At 45.8% G+C, this 26,928-nt stretch overlaps 2 protein-coding genes across 3 annotated transcripts; both read right to left on the reverse strand.

The window, feature by feature from the left end:
* Positions 1–2,935: 2,935 nt before the first annotated feature.
* On the reverse strand, positions 2,936–6,034 carry ATP5F1E (ATP synthase F1 subunit epsilon). Its single transcript, XM_044297924.1, has 3 exons — positions 5,884–6,034; positions 4,206–4,334; positions 2,936–3,070 (listed from the first exon to the last, which is right to left on the reverse strand). Coding segments are annotated over exons 1-3 (162 nt in total). The 5' UTR covers positions 5,916–6,034; the 3' UTR covers positions 2,936–3,069.
* Positions 6,035–15,647: 9,613 nt separating this feature from the next.
* PRELID3B (PRELI domain containing 3B) lies at positions 15,648–26,616 on the reverse strand. 2 transcript variants are annotated; one of them, XM_044297242.1, is made up of 6 exons: positions 26,487–26,616; positions 21,955–22,123; positions 21,614–21,703; positions 21,418–21,488; positions 20,966–21,068; positions 15,648–16,893 (listed from the first exon to the last, which is right to left on the reverse strand). In XM_044297242.1, exons 1-6 carry the CDS (start codon positions 26,516–26,518, stop codon positions 16,774–16,776), a joined length of 585 nt encoding a protein of 194 aa, XP_044153177.1. In that variant the 5' UTR covers positions 26,519–26,616; the 3' UTR covers positions 15,648–16,773. The 2 variants fall into 2 exon arrangements, with proteins under 2 accessions (XP_044153177.1, XP_044153178.1); XM_044297243.1 differs by lacking the exon at positions 26,487–26,616 and adding an exon at positions 25,408–25,469.
* Positions 26,617–26,928: the final 312 nt, after the last annotated feature.

Below are 26,928 nucleotides of genomic sequence, written 5' to 3' on the forward strand. Positions count from 1 at the left end.
AAGGCAGCCTAAGGCTTTCCCCCCAGACCTTCAATGGTAATCTTCCTAGGAATACATCACAGTCTCCACAGAATTGAATGGTAAAGTGCTGCAGTCTATGGTACTAGTGACTGGAAAAAAATAAAAATAATATATATATATATTATATATATTGGTAGCATGTCAAATTTTGCACACAGTGAACATCTCAATAGCAACCACCTCTCCTTGTTTTTCAATACGTGATATGGCAAACGCAATGGCGGCATTTTTAAAAATGACTTGTCCCACAAAAAAGAAGCCCTCGCAGAGGAAAGTAAGCTAAGAATCTTGAAAGGCTGAGAAGAAAAAACATGTTTATGATGTGGAGAGATTAAAGATTGGTCTTCTAAGGGTACTTTCACACTTGCGTTGTTTGATTCCGGCAGGCAGTTCCGTTGCCTGAACTGACTGCCTGATCAGGCAAACTGTATGCAAACGGATGTCATTTTTTCTGACTGATCAGGCATTTTTCAGACTGATCAGGATCCTGATCAGTCTGAAAAATGCCTGATCAGTCAGAAAAATGCATTGCAATACCGGATCCGTTTTTCCGGTGTCATCAGGCAAAACGGATCCGGCATTCCAGTATTTTGAATGCTGGATCCGGCACTAATACATTCCTATGGAAAAAAATGACAGATCCGGCATTCAGGCAAGTCTTCTGTTTTCGCCGGAGATAACGGTTTTCTCTTTTGCCTGATCAGTCAAAACGACTGAACTGAAGACATCCTGATGCAAACTGAACGGATTACTCTCCATTCAGAATGCATGGGGATATGCCTGATCAGTTATTTTCCGGTATAGAGCCCCTGTGACGGAACTCTATGCCAGAAAAGAAAAACGCAAGTGTGAAAGTACCCTAAGGTAATGATCTTTTGTTAAATCTCTTGATTTAGGTTCTACTACCCCAATTAGGGATGAGCGAATCGACTTCGGATGAAACATCCGAAGTCTATTCGCACAAAACTTAGTTTGAATACTGTACGGAGCGAGTGCTCCGTACAGTATTAGAATTTATTGGCTCCTATGAGCCGAAGTTATTACTTTGCGAAGTCTCGCGGGACTTCGGGTAATAACTTCAGAAATTAATTTCTACTCAAAAAAAAAAAAACTTTGAATGAACTTGGGTTCAGTTCCAAGGTACCGCTAGCTCCGTACAGTATTTTAACAAAGTTTTATGCGAATCAACTTCTTGGTGAGGCCTGCTAATGAAATTGCCAGGTTTCTTTTCTTCCCATGAACTGCAATTACGGGCAGGAAATGTCTAATCCTATTTCTAAAAGAGGAGGCGCTCCTATCCGTTTAGCCATGTCTGACTAGGGTTGGGCAATATACCGGTATATGTGATATACTGCTGTACTAAGAAATAGTGTTATCGCTGTGAGTTTGCCACGGGAGCTTCAGGCTCCTGTCCCCGCCATTCAGCCCCACAGGCTTCAAGGCATGAAGCCTATGTGGCAGTAGAACGGCACAGGCAGTCGCAATGACATCATCATGACCTCCTGTGCCGGGTCACAGGCTGTGTGATTACATGTTCATGTGCCTACGTCATTGCGCCGCCCGTGATCTGGCGCATGAGGTTGTCACGACCGCCTGCAATGGGAAGAGGCAACTCAGGCCCGGTGACCTGAAGAAAGAAGAAACTTGTGGCCTGCATCGCAGATTGACACAGGTGGGTATAATGTATCCATGGCACTACTGGGGGAGAGCAATACATAAGGCTATATTATTATTTAAAAAAAATCATGGGGACATTATTCTGCAAGGAGTTTTATATACTGGGGCATTATTCTGCATGAGGGGGAGCATTATATGTGTGGGGCATTATTCTGCAGGGGGGGGCATTATATATGGGGCAGCACATTACATAAAGAAGGGACACTAATGCCGTATGTGGGCATTATTAATGGGCACAATATCGAAGAATTTACTATTATTAGGGTTGCTATTAGGGGTACTGTCCGGGGCACTATTATTATTAAGGGCAGTCTGAGCTATTGGGGGGACAACTATCTGTGTGGCACTATTATCTCTGCACTATAGAGGGTAACAGCAGGATGACAGTGTTGGTGCACTGGGAGGGTGATGGAAAAGTGAGGAAGATATCTGCGTATTAAGTTCTGCAAAGACGAGGCTGGAAGAAATCATCATGGTGGCATTAATGGAGAATATGAGGAAAGAAAAAAAATTAAAATCTATATAAGAGGAGCCATCATTGGATGTAAGAGATATGGCACTGTATTTAATGTCCTCCCAGATATGTCTTTAAGACCTCATGCACATGACTGTATTTCCGGTCCACATTTAATGCATTCAACTCGACCAATAGTTCGTTGGCATTCGAAAAAGGGAGCATTAACTTTCCTTTCAAGAGCCCTGAAACTTTAGTTGCCCCCTAGTAGGCCCTCCACTCCCAAAGACTGGCCACTTAAATTGATCGTGTAGGAAGGAACCCCAACGTTTAGGATGATTATCCTTTGGTCTAGCAAGGTGTCCCAGCTGTCACATCTTGCAAGAATATTTTAATAAAACAGGAAAGTATGGGCCTGAGCACACAACAGATCAGTAGACCGAGCATAGCCATGGCCTGACAAGGGTTCTGGTAAACTGACAGGATACAGGCCACAATCTTCTTGACTCCTAATCAGAGTCCAGTAAAATTCTGAAAAAGCTGTGGGATGTTGCTGGAACTAGTTGGATGGTTGTTTAATGAACCTGGGAATTTGCCCACATGTTTGGGATAAAGAAACCTCTCTCTGTGCTCCGCTGACTGTCCTGGGAGTTTCAGGTGGAATGGTTTCTAGCACCATCCTCAATGGGCCATGGGGAGAACAGAAAATGGGTCAGGAAAAGCGTTAGCGTAGATTTCAGATTTTGAAGAACAAAGCTTTCATACAAATGTGGGAAGACAGGAGACATTTACAAATACATCATCCTTTATTCATTCAGTATAATTTAGAACGCGAACAGTTACACGTTTGGACACAGGTAGGACGTGGCTCCATGGGAATCTGGGTGTTCAAGCAACGATTTTCTGGGTGCTTAGAATCTGAAAGACGAGAGTAATAAGTCACAGGGCTTTAGAAAATGAAATACCAGAGAATAAAACTGTATGGCGGGGTCACATGCTGCAGATTATTAACTATTTTAACTATATTCACATGGAAACCTTAATGTAATGGATTCCTTAGGGCTCTTGTACACAGGCAGTGGTATTAAAATGAATGGGGCCGAAATGCAATACCAGACATGGTCCATGGACAACAGTGGGGCTGTTTCTGGTTCAGGGCCTTTCCAATTCTACACAAACCCTTTCAACAGCCTCCTAAAGTGTCAATTAAGGGGCTCCAAAGTAACAATAGGACCCCCACCTCTCTGTACATCGGGAAAGATTCTGCTCCTCGGTGTAAAGAAATGAACATTCAGGAGTAAAGCGGGATGACAACCACCAGCTGTTGGCACTGTAGAATACTGAAGGGGTTTTCGGAGACCTTTTCTGGAAAGGGTCATCAGTATCTGAGCGATATAGTGGTTGTGCCAACCACATTCACTTCAATGGGGCTGAGCTGTGCCTAGGCCATGTGTCCAATGAACGTGATGTCACATGGATTAGAGGGTACTTTCACACTAGCGTTTTTCCGGCATAGAGTTCCACCACAGGGGCTCTATACCGGAAAAGAACTGATCAGGCATATCCCCATGCATTCTGAATGGAGAGTAATCCGTTCAGGATGCATCAGGATGTCTTCAGTTCAGTTTTTTTCCCCGCCCGAGATAAAACTGTAGCATGCTACGGTTTTCTCTTTTGCCTGATCAGTCAAAATGACTGAAGATTTGCCTGGACACCGGATCTGGCATTTTTCCCCATCGGAATGTATTAGTGCCATTCAAAATGCGCAGACCGAGAAAAAGGTGAAAAGAGCAAATCCGTTTTGGCGGATGACAGCGGAAAGACTGAGCCGGGATTTCAATGCATTTTTTTGGACTGATCAGTCTTATTAATGCCATCAGTTGGCATACGTTTTGCCTGATCTCTCTGCCGCAAGTGTGAAAGTAGCCTAGTAGCCTAAGCTGCTAGAAGGCCGCGGCGCTATTACGAATGCTGCTGCGTTATCGGCTGGGGTCCCAGATGTTGGCCCCTCCCTGATCCGTACTGATGACCTATCCACAGGACATTAACTCACCAGTTTCCCTCTCTCTTCGGTTTGAAGATCTTCACGTTGGCGGCTGACAACTTGTCGGCCTCTGCTTTGTATTGTGGTTTCAGAGCCGCTCTCACTGCCTTGGCACAGATCTGAGAATAGCGGATGTAGCTGTGAAGAAATGTAAGAGACTCATGTCCAAACCCAAATCATATGATCGTACATACAACCACACACATATAGTCTGCAAGTTCTAATGAGATTCAAGGGGTTGCCCAGGAATAACTAACTTTTAGATGATGCCTGCAGCCTGCCTCTGCTTTTAAAAGACTTATACCTACCTAGTCCTGAGCACTGGCTCCTGTGTGACCATGTTCCGGGCCCGAGCTGGTTTACCTCTTTAAGTGCATGGTCACCTTCTCTGCTGCAGCCAAAGACTGACTAAAGCTGTGACATGCCCACTACACAAACTGCACCGCTGAAGCCAGTGGCGAAGTGTCTCCTCATCACATACATAAGACTTTCCCTTGAAAGGTAGAGGGAATGTGGCAGATTGTCTGTATGTTGTCCCATTCCTTTATTATTTCTACTAGAAGTTATGAATGAGTTGCTAGCAGTCTGCAGTAAGGGTACAGAGGGGAGGTAACAAGATGGGGGTAGGGTTGTTTCGAGTATTAAACTTTCAATACCAAATCGATACTTTTAGCCCGGTATCGATACAATACCGGGATTTGTCTTTTATCAATACTAGCCTCTGCGCCATGTTCCCTCAGCAGCACAGGGAAGAAGTCTCTCACTCCCCCCTGTGCTGCTACCTCCAATGAGAGGAGGAGAGGGGGGGGGGGGGAGCTGTGGCCACTGCGCCACCAATAATTAACAACGTTTAATATGCAAATACAGCCGGCGGCAGAAACACATTGCCGGCACCCTGCCTCTGACATTAAAATCATTGGTGGCAGTGGCCACAGAGCCCCCTCCTCTCATTGGTGGTACAGTGTAATCCCGAGGCTCCAATCTGTTACCACGGCAGCCAGGATGCTACTGAAGCCCTGGCTGCCATAGTCAGCTCCCTGCTGCTGTGTGCACAGAGTGGGGATAAAGAGGGGGGATACCCCAGGATGTCCTGCTCTTGGGTCCTCCACTAGAACCACCAACAACCCAGGAGAGATGTAGTATTACACTACAGCACTGAAAACAAAGGACATTATACCGAGGACAACCAGGATCAGTTCAGTCCAAGTCTGTCTTAGATGTGATTAATACATTTAAATAAACCCAAATTTAAAAATTGTGATATCTACAAGAGTCCTGGTTCTAAAGAAAAAAATAATAATTACATTGGCGCTCTCATATCACATCAGGAGTGCCGACGCAGTGGCGGACATGGATATCTTGCTTATCACACCAACACATATCCTAAGATCACAGCTATAGCGGTTGGTGTCATACAGTGATGGATGGAGTGCAAGTCACACCATGGAACATTCTTTACATAAGGCAGTAAACCTCAGGACACAGCACATGGGGTGCAGGCCTCCTCATGGGGAACAGTCACACAACGGGGGCAAGGACTGCAGGAAGGTCACGGCCACTGGAAGCTCATACATGCACTGCAGCTATATGGCATTTGCCCTCTGGATGCAGAGAAACCAGGCCCCCGTGTATCCCATGCGCACACCACCCGCCTCCCGCCACAAGACCACTCAGCCCCAGCCATTACTTGAGTCCGGCCTGTCTCCAGTACGCCACCATGATTCCAGCCGCTTAACACCCGTTCACTGACCGAGACTGCACTGACAGAAGGTCAGGAGGAGAATGCGACCGGAAAGAGAGAGTCGCTGCTCTACTGGCCAATCAGAAGAGACTACAATGACCATTCGGCCAATCCTGACCTAATCCTCTGTGAGCCAATCGTGGTAAGCGCCGGTTATAGTTAACCTATCAAAAGAAGTGATATTGGGAGCCGCGCCTCTGACGTAATGTCCGGGGATGGGGAGTGTTGAAAAAAGCTTTATTGACAAGCAGCCGTTTTTAACATTGACAAGTGGAAATAGAATCAGTCCGTCATTTTGTAAATCTGCAGTGAATGTCTAATGTCAGCTTGTACATTGCATACAATTCTAACACAGTTACTGTTTTAGGTCTTCACAGTTTTCAAGATCTCTGCTTGCTGTCAGTGAAACAATAGGGCAGATCAATGAATACAATATATGCATTTTTTCTGGTGGAAGTTAAGGCTAAAGCACCTAAACTTCTTCTTTTGACAGGTGAATGTATTGTGAACAGTGGTTGGGGCTTCACTCACATCAAGCACAACTCTTTTTATAACATTTCAGTTCTACTTTAGATGAGTGCAGGAAAACTGGGTAAATGGGTACTTTCACACTAGCGGTTTTCTTTTCCAGCACTGAGTTCCGTCAAAATCGCTCAATGCCGGAAAAGAACTGATCAGGCATATCCCCATGCATTCTGAATGGAGAGTTAGGCTACTTTCACACTTGTGTTCGTGGATGCGGATCCGCTCAGAATGCATCAGTCTGGCACCGTTTGACCTCCGTTCCGCTCAGCAGGTGGACACCCGAACGCAGCTTGTAGCGTTCGGGTGTCCGTCTGGCCGTGCGGAGCCAAACGGATCCGTCCAAACTTACAATGTAAGTCAATAGGGACGGATCTATTTGAAGTTGACACAATATGGTGCAATTTCAAACGGATCCGTCCCCCATTGACTTTCAATGCGAAGTCTGGATGGATCCGTCTGAGCAACTTTCAGACTTAGAATTATTTCTGAAATATAATGCAGACGGATCCGTTCTGAACGAATCCCATCGTTTGCATTATAGGAGCGGATCCGTCTGTGCAGACACCAGACGGATCCGCTCCGAACGCAAGTGTGAAAGTAGCCTAATTCGTTCAGGATGTCTTCAGTTCAGTCATTTTGACTGGTCAGGCAAAAGATAAAACCATAGCATGCTACGGTTTAATCTCCGGCGAAAAAAACTGAAGACATGCCCATAGGAATGTAATAGTGCCGGATCCGTCCTTCCGGTCTGCGCATGCAAGACGGATTCGTCTGTCTGCATGACAAGCGGAGAGACGGATCCGTTCTTGCAATGCATTTGTAGGACGGATCTGCATCCGGATGTGTCTCAGAAAGGCTTTCAGTCACATCTAGATCGTCGGATCACACTGCCGCAAGTGTGAAAGTAGCCTAAGGGTACTTTCACACTTATGGCCCGGACTGATCCGACAGGCTGTTGACCCTGTCGGATCCGTCCTTCCGCTATTTTACCAGACCGCCGCTCCGTCCCCATTTACTATAATAGGGATGGGGGCGGAGCTCCGGCGCAGCACGGCAGTGCACCGCGAAAGGCCGCCGGACTAAGTCCTGCATGTCCGACTTTTTAGTCCGGCGGCCTCTCACCCCGAACTGCCGTACTGTGCCGAAGCTCCGCCCTGTCCCCATTATAGTCAATTGGGACGGAGGGGCGGCATGGTGAAATAGCGGAAAGACAGATCCGACAGGGTGAACAGCCTGTCGGATCCGTCCTGCCGCAAGTGTGAAAGTACCCTAAGCAGAAGATCTCAATACCGGAAAAAAAACTTTTCCGTTTAGTTCTCTGCATTCTGAATGGTAAGAGATCTGTTCAGGATTCATCAGGATGTCTTCTGTTCTGTCAGCATCCCCCCTGCAAGCTGCGGTTTTGTATCTAGTCATATAAATGGATCTGGCACTGAAAACAATTTAAGTCAGGGTCCATTCACACGTCCGTAGTGTATTGCGGATCCGCAATACACCCGGCCGGCACCTCCATAGAACTGCCTATTCTTGTCCGCAATTGAAGTGTGAAAGTAGCCTATAGGGGAACGGCGACACAGTGCTGGCCCATCACACATCGGGCCCCATTATAATAATGTCTGTCATCTTGATAGGAAGAATAATGCTACATGCTGTGCTATTCTTCCTGACAAGTATGATGGGATCTGCAGTGGAGCCTTTAACACTTTTATAAACTTCACACATAGACCTTGGTGACAGAGTGGTCCAAATGCCCCTGTATCATCTAAGTAGACCGGCATTTATGGCATATAGTCATGGGTGCCCTGTTCAGGGTGCTACAAGTTATGTTTCTGACCAGGCCTGACCCAATGTTGCATGTAATCTATGCCAAATTCATTAAAGGCACAATCTGTCACTAGCGACCTCCCTATCCGACTGTTTGCATAGTCACGTAGCTGTGGTTCACCTGAATAAAACCCTGTTTTTATTTTATTGATCAGAGGCTGTGTTCCTGAGTTATAAATTAGGCCTTTGGTGCAATGGGGGAGTCACTATTGCTCTTGTTGCACCCAAGCTTGACTGCTTTCTGTGGTCAGCCCTTCCCTGGCTGCGCTGATTGACAGGTCCAGGCAGTGGGAAAGCAGAGAGGGAGGGTCTGGCCACTAAAAGGATGGGAGCTTGGGTGCAACAAGAGCAATGGGGATCCCCTCATTGCACCAAAAACCTAATTTGTATATTAGGAAAAGGTATCATAACTTGGGAATGGAGCTTCGGATCATTTTAATCAGACGATCTACAGCTATGTGTCCAGGCAAAGAGTTGGATAGGGAGGTCACTGGTGACAGATTCCCTTTAAAAGGACCTTTCACCACTCCGGACATGTCTGTTTTAATAGCTTCATGAATCCCTCATGTAATAACAATTCTGGAGCATCTGTTCCTATGTCTGTATGTTGTCCCATTCCTTTATCATTTCTACTAGAAGATGTGAATGAATTGCTAGCAGTCTGCAGTAAGGGTACAGACGGGGGGGGGGGGGGGGGGGGGGGGGTGTACCTGCCCAGACTCACTCTATTCAGTCAGTGCTGCCATTGTCAAGTACATGCCTTCTTCTCTCTCTTCCGATCTGTAAAATGGTGGCTTTTGTTCTGAGCGATTTCTTTCATCAAAATTAGAATCTTTTGGGAAATTTGTAACTAACTTGATTGCTGTAGATTTGATCCGCTCCTCTGTTTTCTGCAGAGTACATCATCTCATTTTTAGCACACGTCATTTCACTATTATTCCATTGGGTGGATGAAGGAACCGAACGTCAGCCAGCAGCAGGGAAAGCACAGGAGATCCAAATGCTGCGATGGTGTAGCCGCCAGGACTTAAAGGGGGTTTCTGAGATTTTGATACTGATAACCTGTCCTCTGGTTAGCTCACCTGTATCTGATCGGTGGGGGTCCAACCCCCGGAACCCCCACCGATCAGCTGTTTGCAAAGGCACATGCGCTCCTGTAAGCACCGCAACCGCCTCCTTTCTCATCAAGCACAGCACTGTACATTGTATAGCAGTGGTTCCTGGTATCGCAGCTCAACCTCATTTACTTCAATGCTGCTGAGCGCGATACCAAGCACAGCCACTATACAACGTACGGCGCTGTGCTTGGCGAGCACGGAGGAGGCCGCGGCGCCCGCAAACAACCAATCGGCAGGGTTCCTGGGTGTTGATCCTCCGCCGATCAGATACTAATGACCTATCCTGAGGATTACGGGACCAACATTCACAATGTGATATCACAGCTTCTCTTCTCCTTCCTGACCTCTGCACAGGTCACAGAGCATGCTTAGAAAACTCTCCCATTGAAGTCAATGGGTCAGTGTCACAGTGGAATGTGTCATTTTCCTGTGATTTTGTATATATCTGGTCAATGTGCTTCTTTTATTAGTCAGTGTGTGTTGTATTACATAGTGGGGGTTGTAGTGATGATCTACATGTCTCCCTGGTACCACAGATAAGGTATGCTGATGATCCCTGTGACCCTCAGGAAATGTTAGGTTTGGGAACTCTACAATTCTACAGGGGTCTGGCCAAGCTTTAAAGCATTCCTCTCCGCTGGGGTAGTAAATAGTGATGAGCGAACTTCTGTTTTAAGTTCGGCGTCTAAAGTTCGGCTTCCGGTTAGCGGAGAATCCCGATATGGATTCAGACTTCCGTTGTGGTACGTGGTAGCGGAATCAATAATGGCCGATTATTGATTCCGCTACCACGGACCACAACGGAAGTCGGAATCCATATCGGGATTCTCCGCTAACCGGAAGCCGAACTTTAGACGCCGAACTTAAAACAGAAGTTCGCTCATCACTAGTAGTAAACCCTGCTAGTGATAGTACAGGCAGGGGAGTGATATGTGCTTCTGGATATCTCTTGAGACTGGGGGTAGTAGTTAGTTGTTGATAGGTGTGAGACTAAGCTGAGGTGTTCCCTCCTCTTAGATTTGCTTCAATATGGGAATTTGGTATATCTGTAACTTTTACTTTATGTGTCACCTCCAATAAACGGCTCACTGATGACAACTCCTATTGCTCAGTGCCTATCCGCATCGGGCACAAGACGATTTTGTGACAGTCATTTCCTCACGGTGGCTGCTGTAAAGCAATTGTGTAAATGCTGTTAACAGCAACCCAGACAAGATGACTGCCCCTATAATCATGTTCTGGAAACAAAAAGACAAAATAAAAACTAATAATAATAAAAAATAATTGTGTGTGTCACCATCTGGTTTTAAAGGAGTTTCCCGAGTTTACTATTAATTTTCTATCCTCAGGATAGCTCATTAATATCTGATCAGTGGGGGGTCCGACGCCTGGCATCCCAGCCGATCAGCTGGGATCCAGTGAGCCCACATCCTAGGCCAAGTGATGTGACATTCATCAGGCACATGGCCTAGTTGCTGCTCAGTCCCATTCAACTGAATAGGCCTGGGATTCAGTACTAAGCAGGTCAGCTATACAATGTACAGCACTGGGCCCGGTAAGCTGAGGAGGCCGCAGTGCTCACTGGACCTTCAAACAGCTGCTCAGCAGGGTTGCCGTGAGTCAGATCTCCACTGATCGTCAGAATCTGATCTATCCAAAAGAATAGGTAATCAATATTCAACATCCAGTAAACCCCTCTAACTAGCAAATTTTAAATTTTTATTTTTTATAGATGACACGTTCCCTATAAGGGTACTTCCACACTAGCGTTTGTGTGTTCCGATATAGAGTTCTGTCACATGGGCTCAATACCGGAAAAGAGTTTTATCCTAATGCATTCTGACTGGAGAGCATTCCGTTCAGGACGCATCAGTTCAGTCCCTCTTACGTTTTTTGGATGGAGAAAATACCGCAGCATGTTGCAGTTTTCTCTCCGGCCAAAATACCTGAACACTTGCCGGAATGCCGGATCCGGCCCCAAGTGTTCGGGCAAAACGGATCCGGTTTTGCGTAGACCTTTAAAAATGAGGGGAAAAAAAAATTAATACCGGATCCGTTTTTCCAGATGACAACCAGAAAGACGGATCCGGTATTGCAATGCATTTGTGAGACTGATCCGTCTCACAAATGCATCAGTTTGTGTCCAGACGGAACTGCCTGCTGGAACCCTCTGCCGCAAGTGTGAAAGTACCCTAACACGTCACTTGCCATGAGCTGGCAAGTACGATCACAGCAAACTTTGGCCCTGATTTATCATATCTTCACTCCAGAATTCTGGAGTCAAAAAGTCACAAAATAGAGCTTTTTTTTACACTTGCTTGTGCAAAATTTAAGCAGTTGTGCAAATATTTGCTACTTTTACACTCACTAGTGCAAAATCTTGTGACCACACAATGTGTTGTATTTGTAGCAGTGGGCACAATTTCGTAGATGGATCATCAGGGTTTTGTAGAGTCTGCTCCTTTCACGTTCTCAAAATTGGGTCAAAATTGGTATGTTACTCAGACTGGGGGCATGTCCTCCTTCTGTGAGTCAGGCCCTAATTATCGTGTTAAACCGCAATCTCTTGCAATGTACCTCACAACGTCATACAACACACACGCCCTTTTGTTCCCAATAAAGACAGACACAGTTTTTCCGTTTCCAGTTTTTACTGGCATTTGCCTGTCCACATGACATACGTTACATGAACAACAAGGTTAATATAAAAATAAACTCAGGAGTGCTACATGTACAAAACGGTTTTTGTTTAACCCCTGTCTGTACAAGTAAGGCCATGTTACGTTTCTCTCACAAGCAAACGCATTGGAGGAGATTTATCAAAACCAGTGTAAAGGAATACTGGCTTAGTTGCCCTTAGCAACCAATCAGATTCCACCTTTCATTTTCATAGCTCTTTTGGAAAATAAAAGGTGGATTCTAAATTGGTTTCTAGGGGCAACTAAGCCAGTTTTTCCTTCACACCGGTTTTGATAAATCGCCCCCCAAATTCTGTAATTTCCCATAAATCAGTGGTCTTGAGCCTGTCGTGGAGCTGCTGCTTGACCACAAGTTCAAAGCCACCAAGTTAAAACAGTATTTTCATTAACGTGGCCTAATAAAAAATAAAAAAAAAGGCCTGTGCTGACAAAGTCCTTCAAATTACATTAAACTAGATGAACTGGTTCTTCTCTGTCAAAACCACCTCAGAAAACATGAAAGGACCTTGCTGTGCCCACAGCCATCAATCAGAGCTCAGCTTGCTGAACTCTGATAGGTTGCTATGGCAACAAATCCACATGTTCTCTGAGGCAGTGCTGACACTCCAGGCAGAGGCAGCCATTTTGTCTTGTCAGCACTAATTTTGATCCATATCACAGAGGTAGACACGCAATGGCTGCCATGTAGGCCACACACCAAATACACATTACACTGGAAAATCTCTGGGCGCGCGCCAATATAGGGGAACTGCTGTTACTGTATTACTATTACAGACTGGGCCAGGAAATGGTGGTTAGAGCTTAACATAAAAATGAAAGTTAAAATTACAATTTTGTGTGCAGTTCCTAAACCTGCTTTGGCCGGACCCACACATGGTTTCTATTTTTGCACTTTAGGCGTTTTAAAATGCCGCAGCTTAACGTGAAATATTTTTTGGGCAAAATTATTTCCTACTATAGAGCCTTATAAATGACCCATCATACATGCTCAGTGGCCTCCAAACTCTTACTTGCCGCAGTTGTGAACTGAGGGGGCTACAGAATTTGTGGGGGGTTCCATCCGTTGAACCCCACAATAAATGGTTTTGACTGTAGTATCCCTTTAATACTGATTCCAATACTGTGCTCCATTGCCTTAAAGGGAACCTGTCACCATAAATTATGGACTATTGTCTGCAGTAATACATGAGTAGTCCAGGTTGCTATTTTTCATTTTCGCTCTGCCTCCTACTCCCCCAATGTCATCTCTCGAAGCTGCGCTGAAATACACAGTCCGGACGGCTGTGCTACGCTAACGTAGAGGATTCCTATGCGCATGCACAGCAGTCCTGGCAATGCATTTCAACGCAGCTTTAAATGCTGACAGCGGCAGCGAGTTGTTTGGCTTAGACCATATTCCCAAATTGCAATTTTCAATAAAAAGATCTTTAAGCGTTTTCTAAAACTTTCTTGAAAAGGGTCACTGAGGTTTTTGATATGTCATAGGGACGGACAACCCCTTCCGGATCAAAACCTTGGATGAGTGCCGACAGCCCCATGATCACTAGAACGAGGAGAGAGAAGGGCTAGTATAGCGCGCTCTCTCTCCCCGCGCTGCGGGAGACGGAGTGAGACAGACTCAACAGAAAGTCTATGAGCCTATCTCCTGCAGCGAGGAGAGACCGTGCGCAATGTGATCGCTTCTCTCTCGTTCTAGGGACCGGCGGGGGTGTCAGCACTCAGCCCTCCACCGATCAAAACCTTTCATAGGTCACTATCACATATCAAAAGTTTTGCCAAAAGCTCAGTGACACTTTATATTTTTAAAAGTTGTAGAAAAACGTTTCTAGATCATTTTATTAAAAATTGCCCCTCGTGTACCCTATGAAATATAACCCCGCTCATCACAATTAGGTTTTTGCTGCGTTTTGTCTTTGTGCAATTCTGCCAAATGTGAACCCGGCTGCCGACAAATCAATACGTTCACATTCTAAATCTCTTAATAAACCTGACGAAAAAATTTCAAGTAAAATATTTTCTTCTTCATGGACCAGCACAAGGTTCCCACATTCATATACGGTCCCTTAGCGTTTCAGATTGAGCGCATGTAATCATATCTGCACAATAACAGGCTGAGGATGCAGGTTGGGTGAAGGCAGTTATTAGCTTTAATGCGCATGGTCACCCTTACAACATGGCTGCCAGTCACTGATACAGTGAGCAGCAGTCATAACTGGGGGTCAGTTACTGGGGGAGATTTATAGTAATTGGTGCAAAAAAAAAAGTAAAAAGTTCCACATAGCAACCAATCGCATCTCTGCTTTTCAATGCATGCTAGAAAGCGGAGACTGGTTGGTTGCTACGGGTAATACCACCCATTTGCACTGGTCTCTACACATCTCCACCAATATGGCTGCTATATAAAAGGAAAAACAAGCCAGGATCATGCCGCGACCCCTAAATACACTGCCTGTCCAAAAAAAAGTCGCCACCTGGATTTAACTAAGCAAATAGTTATGAGCCTCCTATTGTATAATTACTGCATGGGCGATTATCTTTCAGCTGGCAACAAGTTATTTAACCCCAACTGGTGCAATGAGTTGCTTCTCATTTCTTAAACAACCATGTTGAAAAACACATCTTGTGGTCGTGGAAAAGATGTTAGTCTGTTTGAGAAGGGTCAAATCATTGGCATGCATCAAGCAGAGAAAACATCTAAGGAGATAGCAGAAACTACTAAAATTGGGTTAATAACTGTCCAAAGCATTATTAAAAACTGGACGACCCATCGTATTCGAGGAAGAAATGTGGCGGGAATAAAAATCCTGAATAATCATGATCGGCAATCACTTAAACGTTTGGTGAAAATCTAAGAAAAACAACAGTAGAACTCAGGGCTATGTTTAATAGTGAAAGTAAGAGCATTTCCACACGCACAATGCGCAGGGAACTCAAGGGATTGGGACTGAACAGCTGTGTAGCCGTAAGAAAACCACTAATCAGTGAGGCAAACCAGAAAAAAAGGCTTCAATTTTCTAGGGGGCATAAAGATTGGACTCTGGAGCAATGGAAGAAGGTCATGTGGTCTGATGAGTCCAGCCTAACCCTATTCCAGAGTGATGGGCGCATCAGGGTAAGAAGAGTGGCAGATGAAGTGATCCATCATGCCTAGTGCCTACTGTACAAGCCTGTGGGGGCAGTGCTATGATCTGGGGTTGCTGCAGTTGGTCAGGTCTAGGTTCAGCAACAGTATGTGCTCCAAGAATGAGGTCAGCTGACTACCTGAACATACTGAATGACCAGGTTATTCTATCAATGGATTTTTTCTTCCCTGATGGCACGGGCATATTCCAAGATGACAATGCCAGGATAAATCAGGCTCAAATTGTGTAAGAGTGGTTCAGGGAGCATGAGACATCATTTTCACACATGGATTGGCCACCACAGAGTCCAGACCTTAACCCCATTGAGATTCTTTGGGATGTGCTGGAGAAGGCTTTGCGGTCAGACTCTTCTTGCGACATTGCAGAAGCTTATCGAAACAATGCCACAGCAAATGCGTGTCGTAATCAAAGCTAAAGGCGGTCCAACGAAATATCAGAGTGTGTGACCTTTTTTTTTGTTGGCGACTTTTTTTTGGACAGGCAGTGTATATACGGTGCCCAAAAATACAGTCTATATTATTTTCCAGGATCAGGTGCAATTCAAAACGCAAAATACAGCTACTATCAACTATCAGATGCAGCAGAGCTGAATTAGTCAATTATCCAGTTAGAGACTGTAACATTTGTGCACAACGATAATATGCTGATGAACAGGTTTCCGTACACTTTAACTGATCAGTATCTGATCGGTGGGGGTCTGACACCTCGGACCCCTGCTGATCAGCTTGAGGAGGCACTGCTGGTGCTGTGACTGCCGCAGCCTTCTCACACAACTTACCCTAGGGCAGTGATGTCCCATTCATCGGTCACCTGGCCTGGGTGCAGCTCAGTACCATTCAAGTGAATGGGGTTGAGCTGCGATACCAAGCACTGCCACTATCCAATAGACAGCGCTGTGCTTGGTAAGCTGAGAGAAGTCCGTGGCGCTCACAGGAACACCGACACCTTCTCAAACAGCTGGTTGGCAGGGGTTGCGGGTGATATTGAGTATAGGCCATCAGTTAGAAAGAGCTGTAAAACCCTTTTAAGATGTGCAGTAAGTGATATCACAATGGATTGTACTAAAATGACAAACTCAACTCTTCTACAACTGAATTAGTCAGCGGTAACGAGGAAAAAAAAATAAATAAAAAAATCACCTGTTTTTTGCTAATGGCCATAACATCCTCAGAAGTTATTGTAGAGCAGTGCATCTCTGCCCAGTAAGACTGCGGGTGCTTCAGCGAGAGGTGCTGGTTAGAAACAGCCCTTGGTCCCAAGCTGGTATGATAAGGTCACAACTTGCGCTGACGCTAGAAAATGGGTTTATTGGGAAGAGGCCATGCTACAGTTATGAATGGTCACTTCACAGCCTGGTCCCCGGCTTCTCTTGTTCCCACATCGCTGCCACTTCTCTCCAAGCTTCAATTTGAAAAAAAATCCTACTTAATAAAAATACATTCTTAAATAAGAATAAATAAATTCTGTGCACGGAGAGACGCTGCAGCCTTTCCAGTATAACACCTAGTGACGAGGAGGTGGAAGGGGTCATTCCTCTACATAGGCTGCTGCAGCTATGGTCGTCCTGATGCCTCCTCTGGTTGTTGCCTTCAGATCCTCTAGTTCGCTGTTTAGTTTGCTGATGACCCATTCCATGGCGTCTCGGCCCTGCAATCAGACAAATAAGTAGGACGCAGCTGCGTTACCTAGAATCCATGTCTCTAGTCTTTCATGACTTTCCAAAGATAAAGATAAACCTTCACATAGTCAGCGTTAGATCAGTGATTCCGAGTGAAAACCAGGTACAAGTCTAAACACAGAACAGGTGCAGATCTTTCCCTTATACCTCATCTCCGCGTAGCCTCCACTCCTGGCTTTGGCTCACAATCACCGATGGAAATCACTGCATTTAGGCTACATTCACGCGACCGTATCCGTTTGGCGTCATCAAATTGAGGATCCGCAAAATACGAATGTGGTCTATGTGCATCCTGCAGTTTTTGTGGGCCCATCGTAAAAATGGCTGCAAAACAGACTAGAAAGGGAAATATTCTATCACTTGCGACATGGCCGCGGACAGCACACAGATGACATCCGTGCGTGGTCCGCATTTTTTGCGGCCAAACAGAAATGAAAGGGTCCGCATGAAATCCACAAAAAATGCAGTTGCGTATCGCACGAAAAATACAGTTGTGTTAAAGTAGCCTTATCCAGAAACTCCAAGGTTCAAGGACTGAAGTACTATGAAACGTACACAGCCAGTGCTATTTAAAGGGCTGTAAGTCCTATATGCTAACCCTTTCTACCCCAGGCCAGTGTTCACCTTCCTGCCATTTGTGCAAATCCGACATGTGTCACTTTATGTGGTAATCGCTTTGGAACACTTTTACTTATCAAGGCAATTCAGAGATAGTTTTCTCGTGACACATTGTACTTCTAAATTTGAATTTCTCTACTTTTAAGACAGATGGTAATGCCTCATAAAATGGTTATCAATCATTTTGTAAACGTCATTTTATTTTTTTAGGACGTTAGAAGGCTTAGAAGTTTGGTTTTGGAGATTTTCTAAACAATTTTTTTTTAAGCACCAATTCAGTTATAAAGTGATTTTAAAGGGCTTACATAATGGAAACCACCCATAAATGACCACATTTTAGAAACTACACCCCTTAAATTATTCAAAACTGATGTTACAAACTTTGTTAACCCTTTAGGTGTTCCTCAAGAATTAAAGGAAATTGGAGGCGAAATTTTAAAATTTATTTTTTTATGCAGATTTTTCATGTTAAAGGGACACTGACAGGGCCAATAAGCATATTGAGGTATATATCTGGCAGTACAGGTCTTATAATGGGTATTACAATCATATAAGTATCCCCCCTGTCCACATTATACATACAGTAAACTTTAAGTTTTATAACCTGCTCCAACGGTCTTCAATCTGCCCAAGGGGCGGCGTTTCACCTCTCTTGCGCCCAGCCAGCCTCCTCAACTGCCGCTTTGAAGCGTCGCCCAGCTCATGAATATTCAGTTTGCTGGGCGGCTTCTGCGGTCCCCGCTCTGAAGCACTTCGCTTAACAGTGCCCTGCGCATGCGCCGGATCTTGTGAAGTCGGGGACAGTAAGCGCCGCCCAGCGAAGTGAATATTGATGAGCTGGGCGGCGCTTACTGTCCCGGACTTCACAAGATCCGGCGCATGCGCAGGGCACTGTTAAGCGAAGCGCTTCAGAGCGGGGACCGCAGAAGCCGCCCAGCAAACTGAATATTCATGAGCTGGGCGGCGCTTCAAAGCGGCAGTTGGGGAGGCTGGCTGGGCGCAAGAGAAGTGAAACGCCGCCCCTTGGGCAGATTGAAGACCGTTGGAGCAGGTTATAAAACTTAAGTTCACTGTATGTATAATGTGGACAGGGGGGATACTTATATGATTGTAATACCCATTATAAGACCTGTACTGCCAGATATATACCTCAATATGCTTATTGGCCCTGTCAGTATCCCTTTAAATAATTTTTTTCTTGCAACACAGCAAGGGTCAACAGCAAACTAAGCCTCAATATGCATTACTCTGATTCATCAGTTTACAGAAATACCCCATATGTGGTGGCAGTGGTCAGAAGAAAAGGAGCGCTATATGGATTTTGGAGGCAGATTTTGCCATTTGAAGAGACCCTGATGTACCCCCTACAGTGGAAACCCTCAAAAAGTGACCCCATTTTGGAAACTACACCCTTTAAAGAATATATTAAGGGGGGTACTGAGCACTTTGAATTTGAAAACACTTGGCTGTGAAAATGAAAAGTTTAATTTCTTCCAATAAAATGTTGCTTTAGCCCCAAAGTTTTCATTTTCACAAATGGCAGGACTCAGAATGGAAGGACTGCCATATGGCTTTTGCAGTGTAGATTTTGATGGATTGGTTTATGGGTGGCATTGGTTTTTATTTTTTGAGCAATTGTCTTATGTAGGGGCTCATTTTGTGCGGGATGAGGTGACCTTTTCATTGGTACCATTTTAGGGTACATAAGACTTTTTGATTGCTTGGTATTACACTTTTTGTGAGGCACGGTGAAAAAAAAAAAAAAAGGCTGTTTTGGCGTAGTTTAAAAAATCTTTTTTACAGTATTCACCTGAGCGGGCATGTAATGTGATATTTTTATAGAGCAGGTTGTTACGGACGCGGGGATACCCAATATGTCTATTATTTTTGTTAAGTTTTACACAGTAAATGTATTTGGGAACAGAATTAAATGTTGTTTGTGTTGCCATTTTCTGAGAGCCATATTTATTTATTTTCTGATCATTGTCTTAGGTAAGGTCTCATTTTTTGTGGGATAAGATGGCGGTTTGATAGGTACCATTTTGGGGTACATAAGACTTATTGATCGCTTTGTATTACACTTTTTGTGAGGCAAGGTGACAAAAAATTGCTGTTTTGGCACTTTTTTTTTTTTTTTTTACTGCATTGACCTGCAGGGTGGATCATGTGATATTTTTATAGAGCTGGTCTATACGGATGCGGCAATACCCAATACGTGCACTTTTCATTTTTTTTTCCTATTATTTTTTATTACTTATGGGAAAAGATTGCTTTTTTTTATTTTTTACTTGAAACTTTTTTTTATTTTCTTTATTTTTTTATTATGCAAAACTTTTTGTTCACTTTTTCTTTGTCCCACTCTGGGACTTCCAACTTTTGGGGGTCTGATCCCCTGTACAATGCATTACAGTACTTCTGTATTGTAATGCATTGGCTGTAATACACTTCCTGCCTTCCTGCCTGTGAGGTCCAGGGGGCTGGATCTCACAGGCTTACTTGGAAGGCAGCTCCGATGCCCAAGGAAGGCAACGGGCTGCCTTCCTTGTTATCGGGTCCCCGTCAAAGTAGCGCGGGGACCCGATGTGGAGGGAGCTCCCTCCCTCCACAAACCCCACGGTCAGCGCTGACCACAGCATAGTCAGGGTTAATTCGCCAGCATCGGTGTTCTTCACCGATGCCGGCGCATACAGCAGGGGTCCGGCTAACGGGATCAGCCGGTCCCCTGCAGCTGATTGGGTGGGAGCAGCTCCTGCACCCGCCTGATCAGCCCGCCATAGTACTATGGCACTGGTCAGGAAGTCACTTCCTGCAGCGCTATACTATTACGGCGCTGGTCGGGAAGGGGTTAAAAGAGCTGTCCAGGATTAGATAAACATGCTCTTTGCTTTCAGAAACAGCACCACCCCCGTCTACAGGCTGTGTCTGGTACTGCAGCTTCGCTAAAGTGAATGGGGCTTAGCAGCAATCCCTCATTCAACCTGTAGACAAGTGTGGTGCTGTTTTTGGAAGAAAGAAGCCATGTTTTTTTCTAATCTCGGACAACCCCTCTAAAAGAACTTAAGCCTCTGTCAAAGCTTTTTGAACAGATATCCTCCATACCTTTATAGGGAATATAGCCCGGGGCCCATGTTGCTAAATTTCCTATAGCAAAGGTAACTGATCTGCAACAATGGCTCACACGGAATGGATGACCATTCTTCTGTGCGATACCACATTTTCCCTGCTGAGGCCGCCGCAGGGAAAATGTCTGGTAGCAGTCGCCTGCATGTCAGCTGTTTGCAGACGGCTGCACGATTTGGCTTCAATCAGAAAGTTGCTATCTCTGAATGGACCTTCAAATTAACTAGCGTTCGGTCAGATTGTGTGGCCTTTAGTATGATGAGCCTTCCCAAACACAGCATGGGGTGGCAGAGGACCACTTACCTTGTTAGCATTGCTGGATATAGTGTTTGCCATCATTCCCTCCAAATAGCTGCTCAGACTGACTCCTTTTACGCTTATGATGGCTTCCTGCGTTAGGACCGTTCTGAAACAGATAGAAGAGGACTGCAGCGCCACTACTGGAGAAGTGAAGTATTACACAGCTCTCACTATTGCAATACTATTTTATTCTACTGAAAGAAAGACTACAGACCTAGATAACCGTACAGACACATAGGGCAGGTTTTCACCCCATGCAACGTGTAAATGCAACTCATTTACTTCTAATCCACTTTGCTGCTACTGTTAAACACTGCACATTTTCCACATGCAATTCCTCTGCATAAAATCTGGAGCATTTAAGCCACAGGTGGCAGTACCCTAGCATGTAACATGTTGGGGAGCTTCAGCCCCATCAACCTTACCACACAGGCACCACCAATTCAAGGACTTACTTTTTGTCATCCTGGGGATGTGGCTTGTAGACTAGTCTTTCGTCCACAGATATCATGTGTGTGAAGGTGATCTGTACAGAAAAGGGAAGAAAACACAAGTCAAGCTCTACGAACCTACTAGACCAATAAAACCTGTGCGCTTATGATCCCTGGACTCCTTCTCATACACGTAACGGAGGACGTAACGGTCACTTACATTAGTGGACTTCAGTTCCAATGTTTTTGCCGCAGGATCCACCACCGAGTGTTCCTGAATGTAGGTCTTCGTCCTTGATGCCCCGATAATCTACAGGAGAACCCCAAAAACAACACTGAGTTCAAGCAGATACATGCTGAAAACCTGCATCCACGGTCATCTCAACGCCCACACTACAGCATTTAAACAGTTAACGACTCTAGCCCCAGCACGGTCGGCATTTACAATGGATGCTGATACAGCCATTCCTTTGTCACTGGCAAAGGTCACACTGTCGCTCAATGAAAGGCTCTGGGAGCGGAGTACCGCTCTAGGAGATGCCGGAAGCTCTGGACACTTACGGATTTGACAATGCTAGGCATGCCCCATTCGGTGCTGAGAAGCCGGTCACTGTGTAGCTTCCCGCTGCCATCTACATGTCTGTTTAGTACGTCCACGCCAACCACGTTCGGGTTCATGGGGTTAGGGTACTTCTGCATAGCGGCTGTTGTGACAGTCTCCCACGGATGGCTGTAATACAGAAGAAAATGTTATGGGTCATACCTTAACCAAAAAGCCTATGAGTGGTGGGAAGGAGATGAGCTCCAATGGTTATTACTATGGTCAGGAAGCATATAGAAAGGTGGTTGGGAAATCAGGGCGTTCCTCACTAATACACCCTATTAGGACATACAGATCAAACAGGGGCAGTCTCCCGACCGCACAGAGGATATTAAAGGGCTGCGTGCTTGTCCAGGTGATAACTGGAGCCACTTTAAACCAGAACCTGAGCTTGGCAGTAGGTCTGCTGCGTACTGGACAAGGTGGAGCCGCCCTTCCCCTCGTAATATCTGAATGTTCAGTTCTCTGCAGGCTAAATAAAGTACAACCCTCAGCAACGCACCTTCCAAAAGTATGTTGGGAGTGTGTCAATGGGTAATACACCTCCTGGAGTCTTAAAGGGGAATTCCAGTTGTGAGACGTTACCCTCTATCCACAGCATAGGGGATAACTATTAGATTGGGGAAGGGGGGGTCCTACTGCTGGGACCTCCCACCGATCACAAGAATGGCGACCCTCGAGATGGATAGAGAGGAAGGTCGCACATGTGCAGTGCTGCTCCATTCATCTCGCTGTACTCTGCTGTCTCCCGTACCCCCCGCAGAGATGAATGGAGCAGCAGTGTAGATGCAAGACCTCTCGCTCCGTTCATTTTGAGAAGCCCCCATTCTCCTGCATGGTGGTGGTCCCAGCAGTAGGATCCTCACTGAGCTAATAGTTATCCCCTCTCCTGTGGGTGGGGGATAACTTTTCACAACTGGAGACTATCCCTTTAATATGGGCTGCAAATGTAAAGAGGTCTCTACACCTGTAGGATCAGCGAGCCCACGGCGCACTAGAGTAGACTAGTAGTAGACAGAGTGGTCTCTACCCTACCAATGCAGAACTACAACTCTCAGCAAGTCCTGACAACCTTGGCCATTACAGAATCACTGAGGAAGATAAGAGCACCGCATAGAGAAGACGCTTCTAGTATAATACGGGAAGTGCAGAGTTGCGAGACGTTGAAAACCACATGACGTGATCAGGCCTCAGGTCTACAGGAATACCGCCACAAGACCAGGTACTAACTAAACCGCTAGTATAGGTCATATTTCTCGGTTGTCAGCCACCCGAAATGCTTAGGACGGCTGTACTGTCCTACCATGGGATCACAACGAGCCTGCACAATAAACCCTTCTCCACAGTGACATTTTTCGTCTAATATCCGATTTTATGTAACACCCCAGTCTATAACCGAGAGCAATCGCTGTGATTAGACTCTAGATATACTGCCATCTCCTGTCTAGTCACATGGAGAAGCGGCAGAGGCATGAATGCTGTAATGGAAAAAAACGTGACAGAGAGGAAGGTGGCCGGCACTTTACCCAGCCCCCCCCCCCCCCCCCCCTAACATTCCAGTCCTAACGAGAACCGCATGCTGGTCCCATCAGCCCTCATCTTCACATGGGCTTCATCTTTCCACCCCCCCCCCCCCCACTCAAGTTAACCTTTACACTGCCAAATATAGGAACTCTCCGCTGTAGGAACCGTGAGGCACGAGCACATAAGTAAAAATAACCGGGCATTTATAAAAGGTGACACTCCTGACCCCATAGACCCTGTTACTACCAGGACTCACGGATTTAAAGAGACGTCTATCTGAATCCCACGTTCACTTCAGGATGATTAGTATTGGGCCACGGATAGGCTCCTGCCCCCCATAACCACAACCTTCCTTCCGTTTCCATATGTTATAGCATGGATCTTTTATAAGCTGCCGACTCTAGGAAGCGTGGCCCTTTAAGAGGTGACTTTTTAGCTGCTGGTATCTTGCTGATTTTTTACATGATATAATTTAGGGCTGAAATCCCAAACCCCTCTGATAATCTCTAATGTCACGAGAGGAAGGATGAGCCATGACACGGACTAACCAGTTACGGCGGACGGCCAGGAATGTTCCGGGACAATTACAGCACGTGCACCGCTCACAGATACAAAGACTTGGATGATTCATTAACCTGTCTCTGACATTTGATTAAAGGATGCAGTCCAACCGGTGAACTGCAAGTCTCAGCATGCTATGGCAGCTTGTAGCCTGGGGAGTCATTCATATACCTAATTACAGGGTAATTAATCAGGACCTGCCAACTATCCCGACACGTCAATGTAAGCAAATACTTGCATTCCACCATTAAAATAACAACTCTAGAGCATTTTTCCTTAGAACTCAGTTTTCCTCCAAAAAAATAAAAACAAAGGACGTCTATGGAAAGAATTAGGGATGGTAAAGTAGTCACATTTCCAGGAGGAATAACAGAGGACGCGTTCTGAGAAAAGACATTCTGGATTTATTATTCATGAGTAATTGATAAAACAGGAGAGCAGAGAAGTCATACTTAGGTGGGTACGAAGGGTGCAAACAGCCAGGTAAGCAATGCCACTAAAAGGGACACTAGACCCACATGCTACCTAAACTTCTTCTGTTGTGTAGATATATGCAAATTGTGTTCTGCAATCAGCAAGTCAAACTGGTGACAGGCTGACATTGTGTTATCCATCAGGGCATGCTGGGGGTTGTAGTCTTACAGGCTGCAGACGTACGGCTTTACTGATGATATGCCATCACTCCCCTCACCTGCCTGTATACAGTACTGGGCACTATAAAAGAACGGAATCTGGGTGCTACTGGTAACCATGACACCTATGTATTCATTCTTAAAGGGGTTGTCCACCCCCACCACACTAGACCTGCAAAGGGAAACATACTTACCTGCTCCCCGCTGCTCAGTCCTATATCTGAGGGTCTCAACCTGTCTTCACTGCACTTCTGGTCCAGGCATGTAAGATTCCTGCACCGACAGGGTCACGTGCGCCGCTGCTACCAATAACTGGCCTCAGCGGCGACGTGCTGCTTGAGAACATGTCACTGCTTACACGTGACCCTGTCCACGCAGGGCGCTTAGGTCTCTTTCACACGGGTGTCCCGGATTTGCTCCAGATGCGTTGTGTGTGCATTGCAGGAAACCCGTGCGCACGTAATTTCAGTCAGTTTTGACTGCGATTGCGTTGTTCAGTTGTTATCACGCGGGTGCAATGTGTTTGGTAAAAAACAATGTGGTACCCAGACCCGAACCCGGACTTTCGGGGTTGGGGTTCTGTAGATTTTATTATTTTCCCTTATAACGTTGTTATAAGGGAAAATAATAGCATTATTAATACAGAATGCTTAGTAAAATGTCGATCGAGGGGTTAAATTTTTTAAATTAACTCACCTTATCCACTTGTTTGCACAGCCGACATAGTCTTCTTTCTTCTACTTCTTCCAGGACCTGCAAAAGGACCTTTGATGACGCAATCGCGCTCACCACGTGGTGACGTCAGCGCAGGTCCTGCTGAATGAAGATAAAAGGACGCTTACACGTGACCCTGTCCACGCAGGGCGCTTACACGCATGGACCAGAAGTGCTGTGAAGACTGGTCGAGACCCTCAGAGCTGGAACCGAGCAGCAGGGAGCAGGTAAGTGTGCTTCTCTTCAGAGATTCAGTGGGGTGGCTCAATAAAAGTCAATGTTGGACAACCCCTTTAAAACCACAGTGACTATGGATTCCTTAGAGCAGAGGTCCGGCACTCCAGCTATTGTGAAACTACAGTTCCCAGCAGGCTCCATTCAATTCTATGGGAGTTCTGAGAAGAGCAGAGCAAGTATGCATGCTGGGAGTTGTAGTTGCACAACAGCTGCAGTGCTGGAGGTTGCCTATACCTGCCGCAGAGCGTGACATCACCATAGAGGGCAGCGCTCTCAAGAACGGCCACCTACCTGCAGTCATACACAGATTATAAAGTTGCTGTACGTAACCAGCTGCAACCGGCCGCTGCAGTCATGTGACAGCCCTATAGCCGACTTCGGAGAATTTCAAGTTCACTATGGGTTAACCATCATATGACCATTCTAATCCCTGCAACCAAACTGGGAATGTCAGTGGGAGCCTATCCACTGGCGCAGCCAACCTCTGCTCCGGGCGGTCTGTCATTCTGGTGGGAGGGTGAGCAGCTAGAGGAGAATCACATCTGTATAAGGGCCACCAGAATGACAGAACAGACTATGGATTAGGTGACCAGAAACCACTCAATCACTATAAACTACAACTCCCAGCATGCCCCAGAGCCATCCCTAACGAGTTAGAAGTAGAGCAGAGCTCGTGATGCATTCTGGACCTTGTAGTCCCATGATACCGCCGATTATCTAATCTTCTGGAATATTCTAGCAGGAGACCAGCCATTTTGCCCACACTAAACCTTCGCCCAGACTGCTAGGCGCATCCCACTACTCATGGGCAGCCCGATACTTACTCGAACACGTGCTCCGAGGTCCAGATCTTCATGTTGCCGGTGACACGAACTCTCCACCCGCCGGACACCAAGTGACACAAGCGCTCGCTCAGTGCGCAGTCCAGGCAGGCGCGGCGACCAATCAGCGGCCGCGACGTCACTCGCTACGTCCATGACTTGCGTCATCTAGCCGCGCCCCTGACCCGGCTTTGTTAAAGGAACAGGGGGTGACCTTCATGTGCCGGGCTGTTCTCGTCTTCCAAATTGTGGGCGTGTGATACGGAGCAAAGACGGATGACCGGACATGAGCGGAGCGAGGGGAAATAAAAAAATCATTACAGTTTAAATAATTTATACAAAAAATGTGTGAATAATCGGTGCCTGCAGAATTCTCCTGTCGGTGTATGCACAGGGCAGTGGAGTTAATATGGAATTTTCTGTGCAGATTTTTGTGCTGCCTTTC

Source organism: Bufo gargarizans, chromosome 6, assembly GCF_014858855.1.
Source record: "Bufo gargarizans isolate SCDJY-AF-19 chromosome 6, ASM1485885v1, whole genome shotgun sequence".
NCBI lineage: Eukaryota > Metazoa > Chordata > Amphibia > Anura > Bufonidae > Bufo > Bufo gargarizans.